Source organism: Narcine bancroftii, chromosome 9 (genome assembly GCF_036971445.1).
Source record: "Narcine bancroftii isolate sNarBan1 chromosome 9, sNarBan1.hap1, whole genome shotgun sequence".
Taxonomy (NCBI): domain Eukaryota; kingdom Metazoa; phylum Chordata; class Chondrichthyes; order Torpediniformes; family Narcinidae; genus Narcine; species Narcine bancroftii.
Window position 1 is genome coordinate 26797814 of NC_091477.1, and position 21638 is coordinate 26819451.

Below are 21638 nucleotides of genomic sequence, written 5' to 3' on the forward strand. Positions count from 1 at the left end.
AAAAGTTAAATGCATATATTTAACTTTTGATAACCATTAAAAACCATCATTTATTTTTTGAGTTAACTAGTTTTTATGCCATCTTAAAAAGTCTGATCCTTTTTGAAAATATGCTATTATAGTCACTTTTAATATTTGCAGTTGAATCAGATGACAAAACACTATAGACCCAAGGAAACATGCACATTCATCCCATTTCCCCGTTCCTTCCACAGTTTGAAGAAGTTACTTTGTTGGCTTCCTGAAGTCCTGCGGCAACTTCCTTGTCTCCATCTTAGTAGATTCAAGAGAGGTAAGTTCATCATTAGTGCTCCTTTGTTTAATTTTTAAAAAAAGCTTGACAAATGCTGGATTGATTGGAATTATTTGTGCAGTCCTTTTGGCCTGCCATTCAATGACATTCTATACGTGTCACTCTTGTAGGCATTAAATGGGAAAGCTTATTGTAATATGCCACATTTTAGGCCTATGCAATTTCACACATTCTGCAACTGACCTTTACAGAATCGAGGGAAGTTGGACTCATCATATTGGGAAATTCTGGGGCACTCCAGTTTGTATTATATTCCTATGAGCTTTAGCACGACTTGAGTTTTAACTTGTTTTCAATTCTCTTGGGTTGTACTATTTTTCCCCCCCCATATAATTATCTCTTTATGACAACGGAGCTCGAGTGTACATCACGAGAGTCTGAACTTGAATACTACATCAGCGATCCAGCAACACATCTTTGTTCTAGAATTTTCACCAGCACCTGCTTTTTGGAATTCTATTGCTGCAATTTAAAGTTTAGCAGATTTGATACAAACATCCCCAAAATTTCTGCATTAATTTAATTCTGATAAGATGTTTAATATTTACTTCAACAAATTCTGAAAATTAGTCATTTAAATATCAAGCCATCTATTACAAACAAATAATTTGTGAATAAAACTTCAAATTTATACAAGACAAAGCAGAAAAAAAAAATCAAAGAAAAGCTGATAATGCAAGAAACCATAAATGCATTTTAAATTGTTGGCTGGGTACAGAATCGTAGGGCCCAATTTTAATTTTCACAATACTAAGCAGATTCAGCTTTGTATGCTCATCTTCATGTTATATTAATAAAAGTGTATGTTAGTTTCAGCTAAATATGCTCATCATAACCAGACCTCAAAGACTAAATGTGAACTTAATACCCACAAGTTCAGGAACACTAGAGCGAAAATAGTATTACCCAACATTTCTGTTGAAAAATATATGCAGGAGCATTACCTGAATAGATCAAGCTTAGCTGTGATATCAACCTGAAATTAAAGAGGAAATTGCTAACATTGCAAATGGAACCCAAGGTGATTTTTTTTTTGGCAACACTACAGGTTGCAACTACAAGAACTCACATCTTTAGAAAAAGGGCCAAGAAATGAGTAAAGAGCTTCTCAGGAATTCAAGCAGATTACATTGGGTCTTGTATCACATCTTGAAGAGAAACCTTACCATTCTCCTTGTATCCCATTCCGAGGATAACTTCAGGTGCTCTATAATATCTTGTCACCACATATGGCGTCATCATAAAATTAGTACAGGCAGTCCTTGCCAGTCCAAAATCTAGAATTTTCAGAGTGCAGTCTGACTTTACTACAATGTTGCTGGGTTTCAAATCCTATTGTAAATAAGAGAAAACGCCCAAAATGTTTCAAAAGATAATAAGAGGAATGAATTGACAAAATATTTTGTAAGATGTAACCAATTCAATCCTTTAATGACCAAGAATATCAAGGCATGCTTTAAACTGGCTTCCTGTTTAATTAATAGTTTATGAGATGTTTACTAAAGGTGCAGTAACACTGAATGAATAATTTTGGAGAGAGAATTAGAATTTTCATAGTTTCCAAAACAATACTTTTACTAGAACACAATTCAAATATTAAATAAATTAAAACCCTGAGTACCTACTCTGTGGATAATGCCAGCTGAGTGAAGGTGCTTAATACCACATAACATCTGGTAAAGAAGGTAGGACATTCTCTCATGGTCTAGCTCCATATGGATAACCTGGCATAAGTTGGCATCCATCAACTCCATAACCAAGTAACTACAGGATACAGAATTCAAGATACAACCTTTACGAACTTCACATGAGAAATTATTCCTCCACAACTAAAATTTATAATCTATTACTTTTGTCGTATCTTGTGTAAATACTTACACATCTTGGAATTCTTCTAAAGATTTCTGTGGTGTAAATACATTCAACAAACTAATAATCTGCAAGAAAAAAATTAAGTTATCAAGTTTATAGGCAAAAGATTTATTTTTTATCTATACTCTATATTGTAGAAAAACCATGCATTAACAAAGTTCCAGGTTGCTCAATAAAGTAAACATTATACAGTAAAATCTGTCATCTGGAATTCAAGCAACCAGCAGCCTCAAGCAATTGGCAAAAAAAAAATCACAGAAAATAAATACGTAAAAAAATATATGGAAGTTCACACCTTGTTAGTTTGCCAATCAGACAAGCAACCGAAAATTCACTAATCCCCATAGGTGCTGGATACCAGGTGTTTTACTGTATTAGAACTTTAGCCCTCAAGGTATTCAAGGTGAGAGAGCGAAAGGGCCTACAAAACTGTGCCTGCTCACATACAGAAACTATTGCATGCTCTATTTTGGAGCTTTCTCACTGAATCACATTCTTAAAGAAAATCAGTTTTATTTGACATGGTTATAATTAATTTACCCGATTCTTTGAACTGGGAGCATGTAGGCTCCATTTCAATAAGCTTTTCACATATTTATTCAGGAAACCATGCCAATAAAGTGAATTCCTATGATAGTTTAAACATTAAATAACAACATTATTAATAGCAACAGATACAACACATGATTAAAATTTAAATGAATTTTTTTTTTAAAACAGCAGAATGCAGGACACAAATTCATCACAATTTTTCAAATAAAACATTGCAGGGCAGAAATAGTCCTGAGTAGTTCAAGTTAAAAGAACAAAATTTATCAATTCATCTATGTGCTATTGCACATTATATCATTATATCTAAAATAATATAATGTGCAACAGTACAGGTACCAGGTTTGCAAGTTTAGGACAACTTCGATGTCAAAGGTGTAATGTTTATTGTTTCCCTTTTTCTTAAACTGGATGTAGATGAAGTGATGTTCCAAATATCATTTTTACTTGGTGAATTTGTCAAGCAGTGCTATTTTATTTTGCTAGTTTCTCTTTATACCAGTGAGAATTACGCCATATAGAAAACAATACTATCCATTTCATACATTTCAAAATAGTGGTACAAAATAGGCAATATTCACAACTGCTTTTATCCACATTTTAATGCTCCAGCATAGATATTGAAATACACAAAAAAATTGCTCACATTTTTATGATTCACACATTTTAGAAGGACAAGTTCCCTGTAAGCTCTCTTGGCATGAGTTTGGTTCTGAAATGGTCTGCTGAGTTTCTTAACAGCAACATTTCCATCAAGTATACAATCAAAGGCAGCACTGTAATTAAAAAGGTTTATATAAATCTACTCGTCAAAAGCCAGAAAAAAAACAAAATCACAATGGGCGGCATAGTTAGTGTAGCAGTTAGTGCAACACTGCTGAAGCACCAGCGATCAGGCCTGGAGTTCAAAACCCGCGCTGGCGATAAGGAGTTTGTACATTCTCCCAGTGTCTGCATGGGTTTCCTCCCACCCTTCAAAATGTACCAGGGATTGTAGGTTCATTGAAAAGCACCATTTCTTGGGCCCAAATGGCTTGTTACTGGGCTGTAAGTCTTTTTTTTTAAATATAAATCTGAATCTTTTCCCAGTGGCTTACACACTTCAAGTCACAGATTCATAGAGCCTAACTCATCCATGCTGACCAAGGGATCCTGGACTGGTTTCATTTGGACCATATTCTTTTATCCCTTCTGAACATATATCTGCACAAATACCATTTGAACATTATGATTATACTCACAAGCAGCTTATTCCAGATGTTGACTACTGTGAGAGTAAAAAAAATCCTTCAAGTCCCTCTTTAATCTTTCCCCTCTCACAAACTGAAACCCTTTAGTTCTAGAATTGTCTAGCCTGGGAAATAGACGGTGAGTATTCACTTTATCATTGACCCTCATGACTTTAAAAAAAAACTTCCACAAGGTCACTCCTTAACCTATGCAATATTAAAAACATCAGACAAACCCCGCTATATGCTACTTCAATCAATGCGAAATTCAGTTGTGGTGATTTGGAAAACTGTGACCATTTCCTGCGTTACGTGTGTAATTATTCAGTTACCACAAGATCATTCTGGAAAATGAGTTACAAGTTAATAGTGTGAACACCCCTAATTAAAATTCACACAAATGACAGTCAAACTCAGTGTGTGCCCCCTATTCAATATGAATAAAAGAAAATGTTGAAAAGAATCTGTCAGTGATATTAAAAGGAAGAAAAGCAATTACTTTAGAAGAAAAATTTGAAGTTATTAAACAACATGAACACAGTGTAAAAGTGTACACAATCTGGGACACAATGAGTCAATGGTGTGCACAATTCTAAGCAAGAAGCATGAATATAAAGAACAAGGTAAAGTTGCATCAGTTTCTCCAAGTATGCAAATTATTCAAAACCGAAATTTATTAATGATTGAAATGGAATGGCTACTTCATCTTTGGATTGAAGATTATAACCAAAAGCAAATAACATTTTGTACAAAAAACATTCAAACCAAAGCTTTGAACACCTTTTCGTTAAAGAAAATAAATTTCATGGGGGTTATGGAAACTATTGGTGTAAGTTTATGTTGGTTTGTCAGCTTTAAACATCAAAGAGAATTACACAATGCAAGAATTATAGGAGAAGCTGATAAAAATTCTGCCACAAAATTTCCAGAATTTTTCCAAAAGGATTTGAACTTGATGAAGCCACCATAGATTTTTATCTAAATATCGATCCTAACATCGAAAGCATGGAAGTCCTCTGCAAATCAGAAAAGGCTATCGCTAGCTATCGAAAATTGAATAATGAGAGAGAAAAAAAATTAAAAAGCCGTGCTGTCAATTTTGGACAAATATTTTTAAGAAATAGTTTTATGATATAATTATGAAAAATATCATAATTTTTTTATTAACCTTAATAGTTTTGGCATTATATGCAGCTAAAAAAAATTTTTAAAATATTTTTATGTCTTGATGGATGATCTGAAAGGACGTGGATTCATTGTAATTATTCCCATTGATTCTGTTAATCGGTTAATGCAAATTCATCTTACACAAGTAAAAACAAAATAAATTGGGACAAATTAATTGCATAAAGCAAGGTTTGCCTGTAACTTGTAAATGATGATTTACAAGTATTCTAAAGAATACAAAGCATGAAGGTTGCACATTCCTTCCATTGGCTCCATAATTTTGAATTGATTTTTTGGTGGTATGCAAAGTGCAAATGACAACACAAGCCAATTAATGCAAATCTAGGAACATTATAGGTCTAGAAAAAGACAATTATGATCTGACATCTAAACAACATGCGAAAACTGTAAGATATGATTTAATTTCAAAATTGTTTGACAAAATAATAGATTTTTGATTGACTTAACTGTGTATCCATTTTAATGGCTTTGCTGGGTATGAACTAATTTCTTATCATCTACAAGGAAAAATTGATAGTTGTCAGAGAACTTAGGGTAATGGAGGAACTGAAGGAAATTCACATTAGGCAGAAAATGGTGTTGGGCAGGCTAATGGGACTGAAGGCTGATAAATCCCCAGGGCCTGATGGTATGCATCCCAGGGTCAAAAATCATGGACACATTGGTAACCATTTTCTAATGTTCAATAGATTCAGGATCTGTTCCTGAGGATTGAAGGGTAGCTAATATTGTCCTACTTTCTAAGAAAGGGAGAGAGAAAACAGGGAATTATAGACCACTTAACCTTACATCAGTGATGGGGAAGATACTGGAGTCAATTATAAAAGATGAAATAGTAACACATTGGACAGCAGTAATAGGATTGGTCGAGTCAGCATGGATTTATGAATGGAAAACCATGCTCGACTAATTTTCTGGATTTTTTGAGAAAGTAACTATGAAAATGGACAAGGGAGAGCCAGTGGATGTAGTATAACTGACTTTCAGAAAGCCTTTGATAAGGTCCCACATAGGAGATTAGTGGGCAAAATTGGAGCACGCATTTGAAGGTAGGGTACTGACATGGATAGCAGGCAAGAAACAAAGAGTAGGGATTAATAGATCCCTTTCAGAATGTCAGGCAGTGACTAGTGACTTGGACCACAACTATTTAAAATATACATTAATGATTTAGAGGAAGGGATAAAAGTAGCATTAGTAAATTTGCAGATGAGACAAAGCTGGATGGCAGTGTGAAATGTGAGGATGTTATGAGAATACAGGGGGACTTGGACAGGTTGGGCGAGTTGGCAGATGCAATTTAATGTGGATAAAGGAGGTTATCCACTTTGGTGGCAAGAACAGGAACCAGATTACTATCTGAATGGTGTCAAGTTAGGAAAAGGGGAAATACAATGAGATCTGGATGTCCTTGTTCATCAGTCACTGAAAGTAAGCATGAAAGTACAGCAGGCAGAGCAGAAAGCTAATGGCTTTCAAAGGGAGTTGAGTATAGGAACAGAAGTCCTTATACAGTTGTACAGAGCCCTGATGAAACCACACCTGGAGTATTGTGTGCAGATTTGGTCTTCAAGTTTTAGGAAGGACATTCTTGCTATTGAGGAGTGCAGCTTAGGCTCACAAGGTTAATTCTCAGGATGGCGGGACTGTTATATGTTGAAAGATTGGAGTGACTAGGCTTGTATATATTGGAATTTAGAAGGATAAGAGGGGATTTGATGGAAACATACAAGATTATTAAGGGATTAAACACAAAAGAGACAGGAAACATGCTCCCAATGTTGGGGGAGTCTAGAACCAGGGGCCATAGTTTAAGAATAAGGGTAAGCAATTTAGAACAGATTTGAGTAAAATTTTTTTAACCCAGAGTTGTGGATCTGTAGAATGCTCTGCCTCAGAAGGCAGTGGAGGTCAATTCTCTGAATGCTTTCAAGAAAGGGTTAGATAGAGCTCTTAAAGATAGCAGAGTCAAGGGATATAGGGAGAAGGCAAGAACAGGGTACAGATTGTGGATGATCCACCATGATCACAGTAAATGGTGGTGCTGGCTTGAAGAGCCAAATGGCTTACTCATGCACTTATTTGTCTATTGTCTAAGATATTTGAGGTACAAATGAATAGAAAACAGATGGAGGGGACTGGGAATTGCCACGGTAAGGAGGGTTAAGTATAAAGAGTAACTATTTTGGAGCAAGACCCAAGGCCATGAGAGCTTACAAGTAAACAAGAACAGTCAGGTATAGAGAATATATAAACAAATTAAGGGGAAGATTATCGCAGAGGATATTCTGGCTCTTTATGAATTAATACAAAGCAAATATTTCAGATTTTCAGACCCAATTAATTACATTCTGAGAACTGCATTTATAATAGATGATATACACTTACCAAACAATCCCCTGTGCTCCAGAACCAATGGGCTTTAATGACTGGTATCGCTTCAGAACAGTGAAGGTGGAATCACCGACTTGTACACTGTAGAATCCAGTTTCATTATTAATTTCGCTCATGGTGTAGTGTTTTCTGCAACCGATTTTTTTTCAAGAAGTTCTGGACAAAAATAGACAAAAACTCAGCTACTTTTTTCTTTAGCTTCCATATTTATGGCAAAAAAATGACATTATGCAGCAATATTACAAATTTTTATCATGCTACTTCATGATTTTGCAGTGAAAATATACTGGAGCAAAATCAGTTTTCTCTCAAATCTATTGAACTCATGATTCTGCAGTCATTTCAGAATTCTGCCACAACGCTTGGAACAGAACCACTGCACTGACAATGCTGTAGCCTTGTCCCTTTGCTCAGTCCTGACTTACCTGGAGAACAATGCCTCATGTTAGGCTGCTGTTCATCGACCAGATCGGCATTTAATACCTTCATTCCCCCGAGGCAGGTGGAGAAGCTGCCCTCGATGGGCCTCAACACTCCTCTCTGTAACTGGATTCTGAACTTCCTAATGGAAAGACCACAGTCCATCTAGGTTGGCAGCAAAACATCAAGCACCATCACACTGAGCACTGGCACATCTCAGTGCTATGTGGTCAGCCTGCTCCGGTCCGGTTCACGCTACTGACCTACGACTGCAACACCAGATCTAGCTCCAACAGTGACTACTGGCCACCATTCTGTCAACTTTCTTCAGGATTCTATCGAGAGCCCTGGCCAGCTGCATGATAGTGAGGCAGGGCTGCTGTAGCAGAGCATAGGATTGGAGATCAATCCACAAGCTCACCTTTTACCCCAATGATGCGACTTACCAGGATCATTGTTTAAAGAGGGCTTGCACAATTAGGGAAGACCCCTACCATCCCGCACACAGCATCTTGCATCTACTCCAGTCGAGAAAAAGATACAGAAGTATCGGAACCAGAACTACAAGGCTGAGGAACAGCTTCTTACCACAGACAATGAGACTTGGATGACTGCTAGAACAACTCTCCATGACTCAATTATTTATTTAAAATATTAATTTTAATACATGTATTCATGTACTTTGTATACGTAAAATTTGAGTGTGTATTACATCTGAACATGTGTTTAGCACTGTTCTGCACCGTGGACTGGAAAATGCTGTTTTGTCAGATAGTACAATTAGATGACAAAAACTTGTACACTGTGCTATCACCAGTGTTTACTGTATATAAGTGTGATCTCATTATCAGAGAAAATAGACAAAGCCTATTACAAGTAGGATACTAAAAATACACCATGTCACCATTTTGACAAGACTGGGATGAGGTTGGCCTTTCCTTTCATACAAAAAATGGAGAAGGTGGTCCTATTTGTGAAGAAATGCAAAACTAGAAAACATCAATAAAATGGGAAAATCAGAAGCAACATCTTTACTCGGAAGGTGAGCGCAACAGGGAACTTGCTATTAAAGAGACAGTTAAGCCAAATGGTACAACTGTATTTAAGGGAGGCTAGACTCGCATTGGATAGAGTCAAAGAAGGTATAAATATTTGGGGAGGAGCCGTTTGTTTCTCAATGAAGCACAATTAAATAGCATGGTCTAGTTCAGATGAATGATGGCTCTTTTGTGTACATTTACATAACAAATGGCAACTATTAGTTTCCAGATAACAAAATTTTGAATGAAAATTCACCTGCAAATTTGAGGTTATTTGGTTCAAATATTAAAATTTTAGATCCTTCCTGAAAAATCCTGTTGAATACAATATGCAAGAGGAAAAAAAAGTCACCTCACCTCTTCCAAAGTGTCTACCTATGCCTGCCTTTATCTTTATTAGTATATTATAAGATATTAGTATATTAGCAAGGCTTTATCTGTAAATTCGGGGAAGGGTTAGTGTAACAGCTAGTGCAACACCTTTACAGCACTCATGAATGGGGTCTGTATTTTTAGGAAGGTGCGCTGAGGGTCTGACCAGGATACTTGTGTAGAGGGGAGCTGGGTTGTGCCAAGGGCCTGACTGGTACACCAAGGTGAAGAGCCGGTCGATGCCGCTACCCGACTAGTAAGAGTCTCTTTCTTTATTAGTGTTTGGTATAATAAGCAAGGCTTTATCTGTAAACTTGGTGGAGGGAGGATTAATTATGACAGTGACATGGTTAGTGTAGCAGTTAGCGCAACACCGTTATAGCACCAGTGACTGGGGTTTGAATTTAAATTTTGTAAGTTATGGGTAATCAAACTTTACATAGTTAAAGACTACAATACTGATTTTTTCCCCCGCCCAAATTACTCTACATTTTGCGCTGTCTTTTGTGAAGGTGTATTAGTTAGGCATTGTAAGAGTGAATCTCAGGTAACCAGAAAATTCACATTTCCGGAATCCACAATCCTTGTAGGTGGTGGATAATGGGGATTTTATTGTACAAAGAATTCAAGGAAGAGAAATAAATGTGAGGTAGGGCATTTAGGGAAGGACAACAAGGCAATAGAAAACAATAAATGAGAAGAAACTTAAAAGTTGTGGATTAACAAAAAGAAACTGGTTGTGCTAGAATTAAATGAGGTTGTAATTTGCTTATTGTTAATTATATTGAGAAAGATAACAGGATCTCCTCACAATATTGCATCATTTATCCTTATAATTTTGTCAGCAGAATCAAAGTCAGTTTAAATAGGAAACTAATTTGGCATCTCCAAGGGCATAGTTATTGCATATATAAATCACAAAAATTCAAAATGTGGATTAAAATTCACTCTTATAGAATTTGTAAAAAGTAAAATTTTTCATTCTAAAGTTTCTTGATGCATGCACTGATAATACAAATATAGACCATTTTCGAAGAACAAACTGCACCCACCCCACACATTTCATGGAGGATGAATTCAAGTTTATGGTCATTTATAAGATGGTACCAAAATAAAGTGGCGCATTAAAGATTTTAAATCATGAGAAAAGAAACTGGTTCATTTGTATTCTTTGAGACTGTGCTACAACCTGTCCAATGGCAGCAAGCTGTTTTTACGTGCAGCAGAGATATTAAATGCATCTTGCCAAAACTGTTCACAGCTAGACAAAAACAAGATTAAAAAACATAGTTGTAAGTTTAATTAAGAAAATTTTAAATACAGCTCATGTGAACCTTTTGACTTCACATTAAAAATGTCCCAAAGTTTGGCAAAAGTCACTTATGCCTGTTAGCACAACAAACAGGAGACTCATTGAATGAGCTTCTAACAGCCTACTCTTGTTTTAATGATATCCAACTGAATTCATGACCAACATGCTACAGAGCTGCAGGAGCTTGGATACTAATATTAAAGTTACCAAATTGAAAGCTTGAACCCTGCAATATTGCCAAACACCAGTTGTCCATTGCTATCTTGGAAATGTACCATACTCAAAAAATTACATGGTAAGATTCAAATATCTAATAGTTCTCATATCTTAAAGCACAGCAAGAGAATTCAATGAACCTAATTATGTTTTTCCTGTCAAAGCATTTTTGTATTACCGTAGCTGATCCTTAGAAATATAGTAAGAATGCCACATTTTTAATGCAGATTAATAAATTGCTAGCAGCTTAATGAGTGATAAAAGAAATTAAGATTAATACAAATGACTACTAAAGACAGAATAATTATGGGATTATGGGTGAAAAAGAAAACCAACCAAATAACTAAAAAGACAACTACACGCAACCTGCTGGGAGAAAAAGAATGGTTGATGATGCTTTGACTGAAACCCTTTATTGAAACTTTATTAAAAAGACAATAAGTTTTCTACCTCTAATTCCTCATCTTTGTAATATGGACAAAGGGGGGGGGGGGGGGGGGAGGGGGTGGGGGAAATTACTGCCACAAAAATATTAGCAACTATCTATTTTACAGCAAACTGTTTTACATTTTCTGGAGCCTCAATTTTCTCAGAAGATTTCAGGGTACTTCAAAATAGCTGGTTTGAAATTGATGTTTTCCTCACAGTTAACACCTCCTGTTAAAAAGTATCTTATGCAGACAGTTCCTTCATTAAAGACTGAATATCAATATAAATAGCAGATTAATTAAACATTCAAAGGCATTTTTATTCTGTGATAGGAAAGGCTGAAAAGTCCTTTCACAATTATTTAGACAGAGAAGACTTGAGGCACCCTTTTGATTCCAATTCAAGTTCCTTCTCTTTTTTCTATTTGCATTTTAAAGTTTTATTGTATAAATTATCTTCACTTGTTTATTTTTGCCTTTAAAATATAATTGTTGATAGTTCACCAAAGGCCTTGCTAAAATCCATGTAAGGCACTTTCAGGTGACCAAATTCCCTGCTTGTAAAGCCGCGTATTATGGCAATATGCGGCTGTCGGGAGGCCACTTGAATGCGCAGGAGGCGCCTGTGAAGTGAACTTTGTAACCCTCCTCCGAGAGGGATCATCGCCAGAGCACAGTGGTCCCCCCAGCCATTAGAATGCAGCCGCCTGAAAGCGGCTGCTAAAGGGATGACAGTCAGCTAGCAGCGCCTGTTAGTTCCCCTCCCAGCTGTCCCTGCCCCCGGCGTGAGACGTCAGGGCAGGGGCAGCCGGCGTGGGCTGTCAGCGCGGGGACATCCCCACACTGATCCCACTGCCCCGCTCTCTCCCAACAGCTCAATATTAGTCCCCACAGTGTTGGGATGTGTGGGGACATCCCTGCGCTGATATCCCATGCCGGCTGCCCCAACTCTGACAGCCAACCATCCCAAACCTGACAGCCCGAAGGGACAGGAACCGGAGTGCGCTCAGCGGCGCATCCCATGCAGCTGTCCCGTCAGTTGGCCAGCGCTGTGCTTTTCTCACTGCCACCTGAACGACAATTCAAAAGGCTGCTTCCTCTACTTCAGGCGCATCATTAGCAGAGAAGAAGCCTGTAGACAACATCCACAGCCTTTCCTTTGTCAACTTTCCTGGTAACCTCCTCAAAAAAAAACTCTTCAAGATTGGTTAGACATGACAACCTACCACACACAAAGCTATGTTGACTATTCCTAATCAGTTTCTGCTATGCAAATAATTGTATATCCGATCTCTGAGAACACCTTCCAATGATTTACCTACTACTGACATCAGGCTCACCGGCCTATAATTTCCAGGGTGACTTTTGGAGGTTTTTTTTTAAAAAAAGCAAAAGAACAATGCAAGCTCTGGCACCACACCAGTAGCAAAGGACATTTTAAATATTTCAGCCAAAGCCCCTCCAATTTCTACACTAGCCTCCCTCAAGGTCGGAAGGAATATCTCATCAAGCCCAGGGATTTATCCACCCCCATTTGCTTTGAGACAGCAAGCACTGTATAGGTTCCAATGACCTCACTGCTTGTTATCCTTACTTCCCACAGGCTCTGTGTCTGTTTCCTGAGTAAATATGGATAAAAAAAACATTTAAGATCTCCCCCATCTCTTTAGGCTCCACACAAAGCCTACCACTCTGATCTTCAAGGGAAACAATTTTGTCCCTTACTACCCTTTGCTCTTAATATATCCATATAATCCTTTAGGATTTTTCTTCACATTGCCTGGCAAAGCAACCTCTTTTTTGCACTCCTGATGTCTTTCTTGAGGTTATTCTTGCATTTTTATACTCAAGTACCTCATTTGCTCCAAGTCACCTTTATCTCTCTTCTTCTAAACTAGATCCTCAATATCCCTCAAAAACCAAGGTTCTCTATATCTGCTAACCTTGTCCTTAATCCTGACAGAAACATACAAACTCTGTACTTTTAAAATTTTATCTTTGAAGGTCCTCTCCTTACCTCACACATGCTTTGCTGAAAACAACTGATCCTAATCCATGCATTCTGGATCCTTGTCTCATTTCCTCAAAATTAGTCTTTCTCCAATTTAGAATCTGAACCAGAGGCCCAGACCTATCATTCTCCATAATTAACTTGAAACTAATGGCATTATGATCACTGGACCTAAAATGTTCCACGACACATACTTCCATCACTGGTCCTGCCTCATTCCCAAAAAGGAGATCCAGTATTGCATTCTCTCTAGTTGGCACCTCTATATATTGATTTAGAGAACATTCCTGAAAACATTTGACAAACTCCAAGCCATTCAGACCTTTCACAGTATGGGAGTCCCAGTCAATATATGGAAAATTAAAATCCCCTACTATCAAAACCTTGTTTCCTGCAGCCGTCTGCCATCTCTGTACAGATTTGCTCCTCCAATTCTCATTGGCTATTGGATGGCCTATAATACAACCCCATGAGTGTAGTCATACCTTTCCAGTTCCTCAGGTCCACCCATATATCCTCAGTAGAGAATCCTTCTAGTCTGTCCTGCCAGAGGACAGCTGATATTTTCCCCGAAAAATAATGCCACTTCTCCCCCCCCCACCCCCAACAATGTCATAATTCCATATGCCAATCCACACTCTTAAGCTTGTCTGCCTTTCCTATAATACTCCTTGCATTGAATAGATGCAACTTAAGGAAATTTCCACCAAGTACAACATGTTGACTTCATCTTTTTTTGTCTTTCACTTTTCTCTCTGCTCTGGCACTCTGGTTTCCCTCCCCCTGCAAATCTAGTTTAAACTGTATCTTAAAATAAACAATTTAACAGCAAAACTATAATAGGATACCAGAAATAGGTTCTGACAGATTATTAGCTCCTGCTCTGATAAACCTTAGATAAGATGCTGACAGTACTGTACATCACAACCTGCAAGTGATCCTGGTCACTGCCCTTCGTCTGCTTTTAAACGCGTAGATGTCATGCTATCCCACTGATGAATTACCTGATGTAGCTTCAATTCTCAACTCAAATATCAGAGTAAATGGGTAGTAGACACCAATGGATTAAAATTCTCAAAAATCTTAAAGTGAAAGAATGATCATTTGAAAATCATATTTGAATCCCAAGCATTATCCACACCATACAACGTTGACAGCAGAATTGCTAAAGTGATATGAATTATAAATTAGGCTTCAGTTAGATTACCCAAATTCAAGATCATCAAGGCCTTGAGGGCACAAAGGAGATTTGATTCACAATGATAAACTGGGGTTGCTTCATTAAAATATCAAACTAACAAGAAAATAACTATTAAAAATTGTGATGGAGGGAGATTGGGGGATTCAATGGCTGCTAAAATCTAAATGGATCTGTCACAAATAACCAAAAATTTTTCAAAAAAACATTTATATTTTAAAAATATAACAATATAAACATTTACTCCAAGCCCTCAGCTATTGATATTTATTAAAATAGAGAAGAATGCCCTCTACTGTCCAGATTCCTCACTAGTGGTGAGAAAATTCCATAAACTGATGCTCCAAAGGACTACAGGGACCACTATTGATATTTATTAAAATAGAGAAGAATGCCCTCTACTGTCCAGATTCCTCACTAGTGGTGAGAAAATTCCATAAACTGATGCTCCAAAGGACTACAGGGACCAGCACTGGAATGCAGTCACAAATAAACACCAACAAATGAACACTAACTAACTAACACAGCCAAAAAGAATGCCTTATAATTTTTCTCTTTTCATTATAATGTTTCTATACTTTTCTGCATAGGCCAAATTATTTGACTACTGATACACTACTCCCTACACTGTTGTTTTATTTGTCTATTAATTTTTATTGCACTACCTACTGTATAAGTGGATTGCCTGGACAATATTCAAAACTTCTTAATGTCTATCAGTATGCATGACAAATAAAACAATTCAATTCAAACCTCCTATAATCACACTCACAATATTCATAATCCATCATAAACCTGTGCACTTATGCTCTATACTTTAATTGTTCATTTGAAAACATGCATTATTACACCAAGAGGAAAATGTTACTTTGAAAATTTAAAGCTTAATTACCAGTTGGTTAACACTTAGTCTTTCTATTTTCCATCACAAATGTGGCTTAATTCAAAAATCTTAGGTCTAGACTAGTTTTAATAATTTGGTGATAGCTGCATTTTACCAAAAATATTTTCTCCTGGTAAATTTCTCTATTGAATTTAAATGGTTAATTATTTTGTGATATAAATAATATTTAAATTTTAATTTGCACCAAACAAACCAAAAGCCTGTGCTATATTCATCAGATTTCCTAAATTTAACTTGTCATGAATGACATAGACAGTGAACAAACAGAAGCTATCCCATTCAGAACGTGGGTCATATAATAAGCAAAATTTAAAATGATGGATAAAAGGTAGAGGGATGGGGAAAATCTTTTACAATGAACAATTAGTCTCTGGAATTCATTACCTGCTGGGAGAAGGAAATAGACTTGAGTATCCCACCCCTGGAAGGGAAAGTTGCAGAGACAAGACTGTTTTACAGAACTGATACAAATTTCATGGATCAAATAGCCTCCTCACTTGTCTATACCTTTTTTTTTAAAAATTCAATTTTACCAATGTTAGCAACCTCAAAGAATGCTTTATCCAAATAAGAGAGTCTTACTTGAAATTAGTGGAACAAAAGAAATCACTATTAATTATTTTCAACAAACATTATTTTTCATAAAATTTTCTAGTGTAGCTTGGCATGCAAATCTTGGACTCAATTATGTAAACACTCAATAGCTTGTCACCAAATTATTAGGATTCTGGGTGAGTACTTTTGTAATGGGAACCAAATTGATAATCAAGTTAACTGAACTAAAATATACAAAGTAAAATATAAATGATTTATGCTATTTCACCAAAACCACTGAGAAGTAATGTACATTAATAATTTCCCTTTGATCCTTCTGCAGTACCTTTTTAGGCTTCTGGTTACTTGATCTCAGATCATTAGAACTTTTTCCCCTTCATGCACTTTTTGAGTAACAGAATAAATGGTGCTCTGTGGTTTTTTTTTCTTCAAAAGCAAAAAGAAAGTAGACAACACATTGTGGTGATAATTCTTTTAGAATGATGGAGATTTTAGTATTAAATTTATCCTGCAGTTGCAGTACCTTAAAAAAAATTTTTGCTGCCAACCTAGAAAAGAGAGCAAATGTTCACCTTTCAGCCTGCTCTGTTCCCAAAGATTTCTAAACATTCATACAACTATTCTTAAAATAAAATATCTGTAAGGAGTTTGTACATTCTCCCTGTGCCTGTGTGGGTTTTCTCCTGAGGCTCTGGTTTCTTCCCACCCTTCAAAAACATACCTGGGTGGAGGTTATTGGGATGCAAATTGGACAGCATAGACTCAATAGGACAGAATTGGCCGTTACAGTGCTGTATGTTTAAATTTTAAACATAAATTTAAAACCAGATTGCTTTCAAATTACATTTAGACAAAGTATTTTGCATGAAAATTTTCAAATGCCATAGACTTTTAATGTGGTCATATCTTTATTTTTCTTCCAAACATTAAAACAATTTTCATCTATCTTCAATTCTTTTTTTCTTACAGAGATTTTAATATTTATTTAAAATAAATGTTGCAATAAATTAGTCAGTCAGGCTTTATAACAAGGAGACAGGCTCCTCAACCCAATACATCTTAGTGACCAAGCTGTCTCCCAAAATTCATCCCATTTGTCCTCCAAATCTTCCCTTTTAATGAAATAGATATTTTATAAACAATTGACCATGAATACATTCTGTCACAAGCATACATGTAGGATGTCATGAACACAATGATGTCCCCTCTTTATCAATAGTGTGGGACTCAAGACTGAGTGGATCCTTTTGACATGGGTGAAGTGGCCACATTAGAAACTCTGATTCGATGATCAACACAGAACAATAAAGTGAACAAAAATATGAAGGTAGAGGGGGGAAGGGTACCATTAGCATCTATAATTCTCAACTGATTTTACCCAGGGCTCCCCCATGGAACTTTACGAAACAAACCTTGAACCTAACTACTTCAGACCTGCACAACTGGCCTGAACTGAACTCCACCCATCGCGTCCCCAAGAACAAGCTTGAAAGCCGTGAGAGCAAATGACACAAACTACTGGAAAATACATGGGTGGGGGGGGGGGGGGGGGAGAGAATTCACAGCATAAATCGTTTCATTCTTTGATTCCTTGGACCATTCTTTCACATATTTTAGTTCTATTAAAATGGGTAACCAGTCCCACTTTTCATTGCAATTGTACTTACCCAAGTACATAAAAATTTACAAAAAAATCAAGCCCGAAACATACATAAACTTAAAACACATGCTTAATTTACAATGTAAACTTTCCTTTGCTAATCAAGGGTGTCATAAAAACACACACAACTCAACTATACCCTTGTCCAGCAGAGATGGAACTAACTACTGTAACAGCGCTGGTAACTTCAATAGGGGAAGGAGTGGGGGGGGGGGGGATGGCTCTATACTGAAAGAACGCCGCAGCGAAACGTGCAACGCCCGTGTGTCAACGATTCAAGGGCTTGAAGCTGTCGAGCCTCAGCAGGACGGACAGAAAGTGCGCGGTGCGCCCATGCAGGAACGGTGGCTAATGAATTAGCCTGAAAGGCCGCAGCCTCACCAAGGGCGGGCTGCTCCGAGTGACGTACCTCATCACATCCGCTGAAGAAAACCTAGTTTTAAATGTAAAAAAAAATAAACAGATGGGAGTTAAACGCTAATTTACGGATCTCAAGCGAGCTAACCGTGACTCCCGAACGTTTGCCGACGATCTGTCACGGTGCCATGGTTGATCCCACACCGCAGCACTCAGCGACGTCACCGCCGCCTCACCAACTAAAATAGCGCCCCCAGGAGCCAGCGAAACGGCTGTGATTGACAGCGAGGCTGACTAATCAAGGCTGCGCGTCGGCTCAGAGGGAACGGCCAATCACCGACTTTGGAAGGCGGGAATTCAGGCTTCTGGTCTTTCGAAGTCGGAGGGAAGGTGGTGGAGTTTTAGTAAGTCTTTTGTATTCAGCGTTAGTGTCATGGAGCACCGGGGGGGGGGGGGAGTAAATCATAAACATTGTTATAAAGGCTTTAGCAGTACGTTTGGGATCATTGTCTTGCTGGTGGATGAAGGGCCGTTCAATGAGTCTGGAGGCATGTGCAGATAAGAAGTTACTGTACACTTCAGCTTTCATTTTGCTACTGCCATCACTAATTACATCATCAATGAAGATCAGTGCGTGTGGGAGCCATACATGCCCAGGCCATCACAACCCCACCTCCATGTTTCACAAATGAAGTGGTATGTTTTCGAACTTGGGCAGTTCCTCTACGCCTCCACATTTTGCTCTTGCTATCACTCTGATACAGGTTAATATTGGCCTCATCTGGCCACAAGACTTTTTTTTATGCTACAAATCTCTCTGAACCAACAAAAACCTTCCTGAGCAGTAACCATTTACCTTTCAAGTACCAAAGCCTGGTGAAGATTCATAAATGTTAAATTTTGTGCACAGTATGAGAATTGCCTGATACCAGGGAACTTAGAGGAATGAGAAATGAGATTGGACTGTGAATCAAAGAATTTTTCTGAACTTATACAGACATACATGTGCGCTTAGAATTAGAAAGGGGTTCAGTTAATAGTAATAAGTTAAAGTTTAATCCTGTTTTTATGTTTAAACAAAATTAAAAGTAACTTTTGTTTAAGTAACCAGTTGTCTTGGTGAATTTCTATTGCTGTCGGATTTTGGGGTCCTCTGGGCCCATCACATTGATCTGTCAAACAACCTTTTAGAGTTTTTTTTTCATTATTATGAGAATTCTTCTGTCATCAGTAGTGCAAGTCTTCCTGAGCTCAAACATGCGTTCTTCTTAACAATGTTCCAAATTCTTGATTTTGGTAATCCTAAGGTTTGGGTGATGTCTCTTACTTTTATATTGTTTTTCAGCTGCATAATGGCTTCTTTCACTTTCAAATGGCAACTACAGACTCCCAAGGTGATCAAAAGCTTAGAAGCAAGCTTCTAAGCTTAAACCTGCACCAATGAAGCAATAGGTACCTGAGTACCTGTGAAGTCAAATGTCCCAGACATTAAGGTGCACAGAAATATGGGAACACTGTTTAAAAAGTGCTGTAATTTCTACATGGTCAAACCAAAATATATATACAAATAGCTTCGATTAAAATCTGGTATATGCACTTTAATCACGTGAATTATTTGATTACAAATTTAAAACTATGGAGCACAGGGCAAAAGGAAAAATGTCATTGTCCCAAACATTATGGAAGGCATTGTATATACAGGTAAAAACACAGACTTTCGTGTTTCAATGTATATCCAGGAACAATGAAGGTGTCGATAGTGTATAACTTGGATGGTGTCCTGGAGTTGGCAGTATTCCCATGACACTCCTACCCTTGGACTTCTTGTTAAAATAGATGTTTTTGAAGACATCAAGCTACTGTTTTTCTGTGGTTGATATACTCTACAGCTATAATGCACCACTGGTAGAGAAAATATCCATTTAAGAGTGGTTGGTGGAGCACCATAACAGTTGACCACTTTGTCCTTTATGGTGTTGAGCTTCATGACTGTTAAAGAAGAGGTAGCATTACCAGGAGGAGATGTACAATATCCAGCCTCTAAATTTGTTCGGTAGCCCATTAAAGGCTGAAATAAAAATAAATTTCTATACTCAGATGTTGGCAAATGTACAGAATTGATCAGTGCAGAAGTGATGGAGGACAAGCCACTGAGTGGGTGATCCAATTGAAATTCTGGTCAATAATGCACCCCAAGAATATTGATGATCGGAAGCTTGGCAATGGTATAGCTAGTGAGTGTAATTGTAGATGGTTCGACATATTTTTGTGGCATGAATATTAGTCATAATTTAGGGCCTGAATGACATAATCTACTACAAAACCAAATCTTGTGTAGTAACACTCCCAGAAGAACTCAATGCCTTCTATGCCCAATTTTTACCAACAGAACAAGGAAGACTCACTGTGCATCACCATGCCCCCAGATAATTCTCTACTGTCAATATCCAAGGATGACATGCGAGGTACCTTCAGGAGAGTGAATCCAAGGAAAGCATCTGGTCTGAAAGTACCCAGATGAGTACTGAAAACCTTTGTCGATCAACTTGCCAACGTATTAATTGATATATTCAACATCTCACTCTGCAGGGCATGGTAACTATCTGTTTCAAACAAGCCTCAATCGTTTCCAAGAAGAGTGGTAATCTGCCTAAATGTCTACCGACTGGTGTCATATCCACAGTGATTGTGTTTTGAGAGGCTACATGGATCTATTCCAATTTGCATAATGCAGCAACAGGTCTACAGCAGATGCCATCTCACTGGCTCTACACAAGCCATGGAACACCTGGTCAGCAGTTCCATACATCAGGATGCTCTTTATTGACTACAGTAGTCAACACCATCATCTCATCAAAATTCATCAGCAAACTCCAAGACCTGGGCTTCAATTCCGCACTGTGTATTTGAATCCCGGATTTCCTCACCTGAAGACCACAATCAGTGAGGTTCAGCAAGAACATCTCCTCCACAATCTCCATCAGTACCGAATTACCACAGGCTGCATTCTTAGTCCCCTGCTCTACTCATTTTTAACCTATGATTGTATGGCAATAACACCATGTACAAATTTCCTGACAATACCATGGTGATGGATTGTATAAAGAGGGACAATGAATCAGCATAGAGGAGGGAAATTGAAATATTGGCTGAATGATGCACTAACAACAACCTTGCACTCAATGGCACCAAAACCAAGAAGCTGATTGTGGACTTCAGGAAGAGAAAAACCAGAGGTCTATGATCCAGTGATAATTGGGGGATCAGAGGTGGAGAGGGTGATCAAATTTAAATTCTGGGAGTCACTATTTTGGAGGACCTTCATTGGACCCAAAACACTAATGTCATTGTGAAGAAAGCACACCAGCGCCTTTACTCTCAGGAGTTTGCAAAGACTTGGTGAACTTCTACAGATGTGTGGTGGAAAGTGTGTTGACTGGCTGCACCTTAGCTTGGGATGGGAGAAAAAAAATGTCTTGAGTGGAAAGCCCTGCAAAAGGTAGTTGACACAGCTCAGTACATCACAGACAAAACCCTCCCCACCACTGAGAGAATCTACATGAAACGCTGCTGTCAAGGATCCACACCATCCAGGATGTGCTTTGTGCTTGCTTCTGCCA

General features: G+C 37.7%; 1 protein-coding gene across 7 annotated transcripts in view; it reads right to left on the bottom strand.

The window, feature by feature from the left end:
* LOC138743344 (mitogen-activated protein kinase 9) overlaps positions 1 to 18340 on the bottom strand; it is a 39995-nt gene extending 21655 nt beyond the window's left edge. Inside the window, exons 1-7 of one of the 7 annotated variants that reach the window (XM_069898553.1) lie at positions 18071 to 18310; positions 15831 to 15867; positions 7540 to 7701; positions 3381 to 3510; positions 2192 to 2250; positions 1939 to 2077; positions 1480 to 1645 (exon numbers count right to left, since the gene is read on the bottom strand). In XM_069898553.1, coding sequence (XP_069754654.1) covers positions 1480 to 1645; positions 1939 to 2077; positions 2192 to 2250; positions 3381 to 3510; positions 7540 to 7661 — 616 coding nt within the window. In that variant the 5' untranslated portion in view covers positions 7662 to 7701; positions 15831 to 15867; positions 18071 to 18310. Of the gene's footprint in view, positions 1 to 1479; positions 1646 to 1938; positions 2078 to 2191; positions 2251 to 3380; positions 3511 to 7539; positions 7702 to 15830; positions 15868 to 16326; positions 16428 to 18070 lie in introns of those variants that run through there. The other 6 variants (XM_069898557.1, XM_069898554.1, XM_069898552.1 and 3 more) reach the window with 6 other exon arrangements.
* Between the last annotated feature and the right edge of the window lie 3298 nt (positions 18341 to 21638).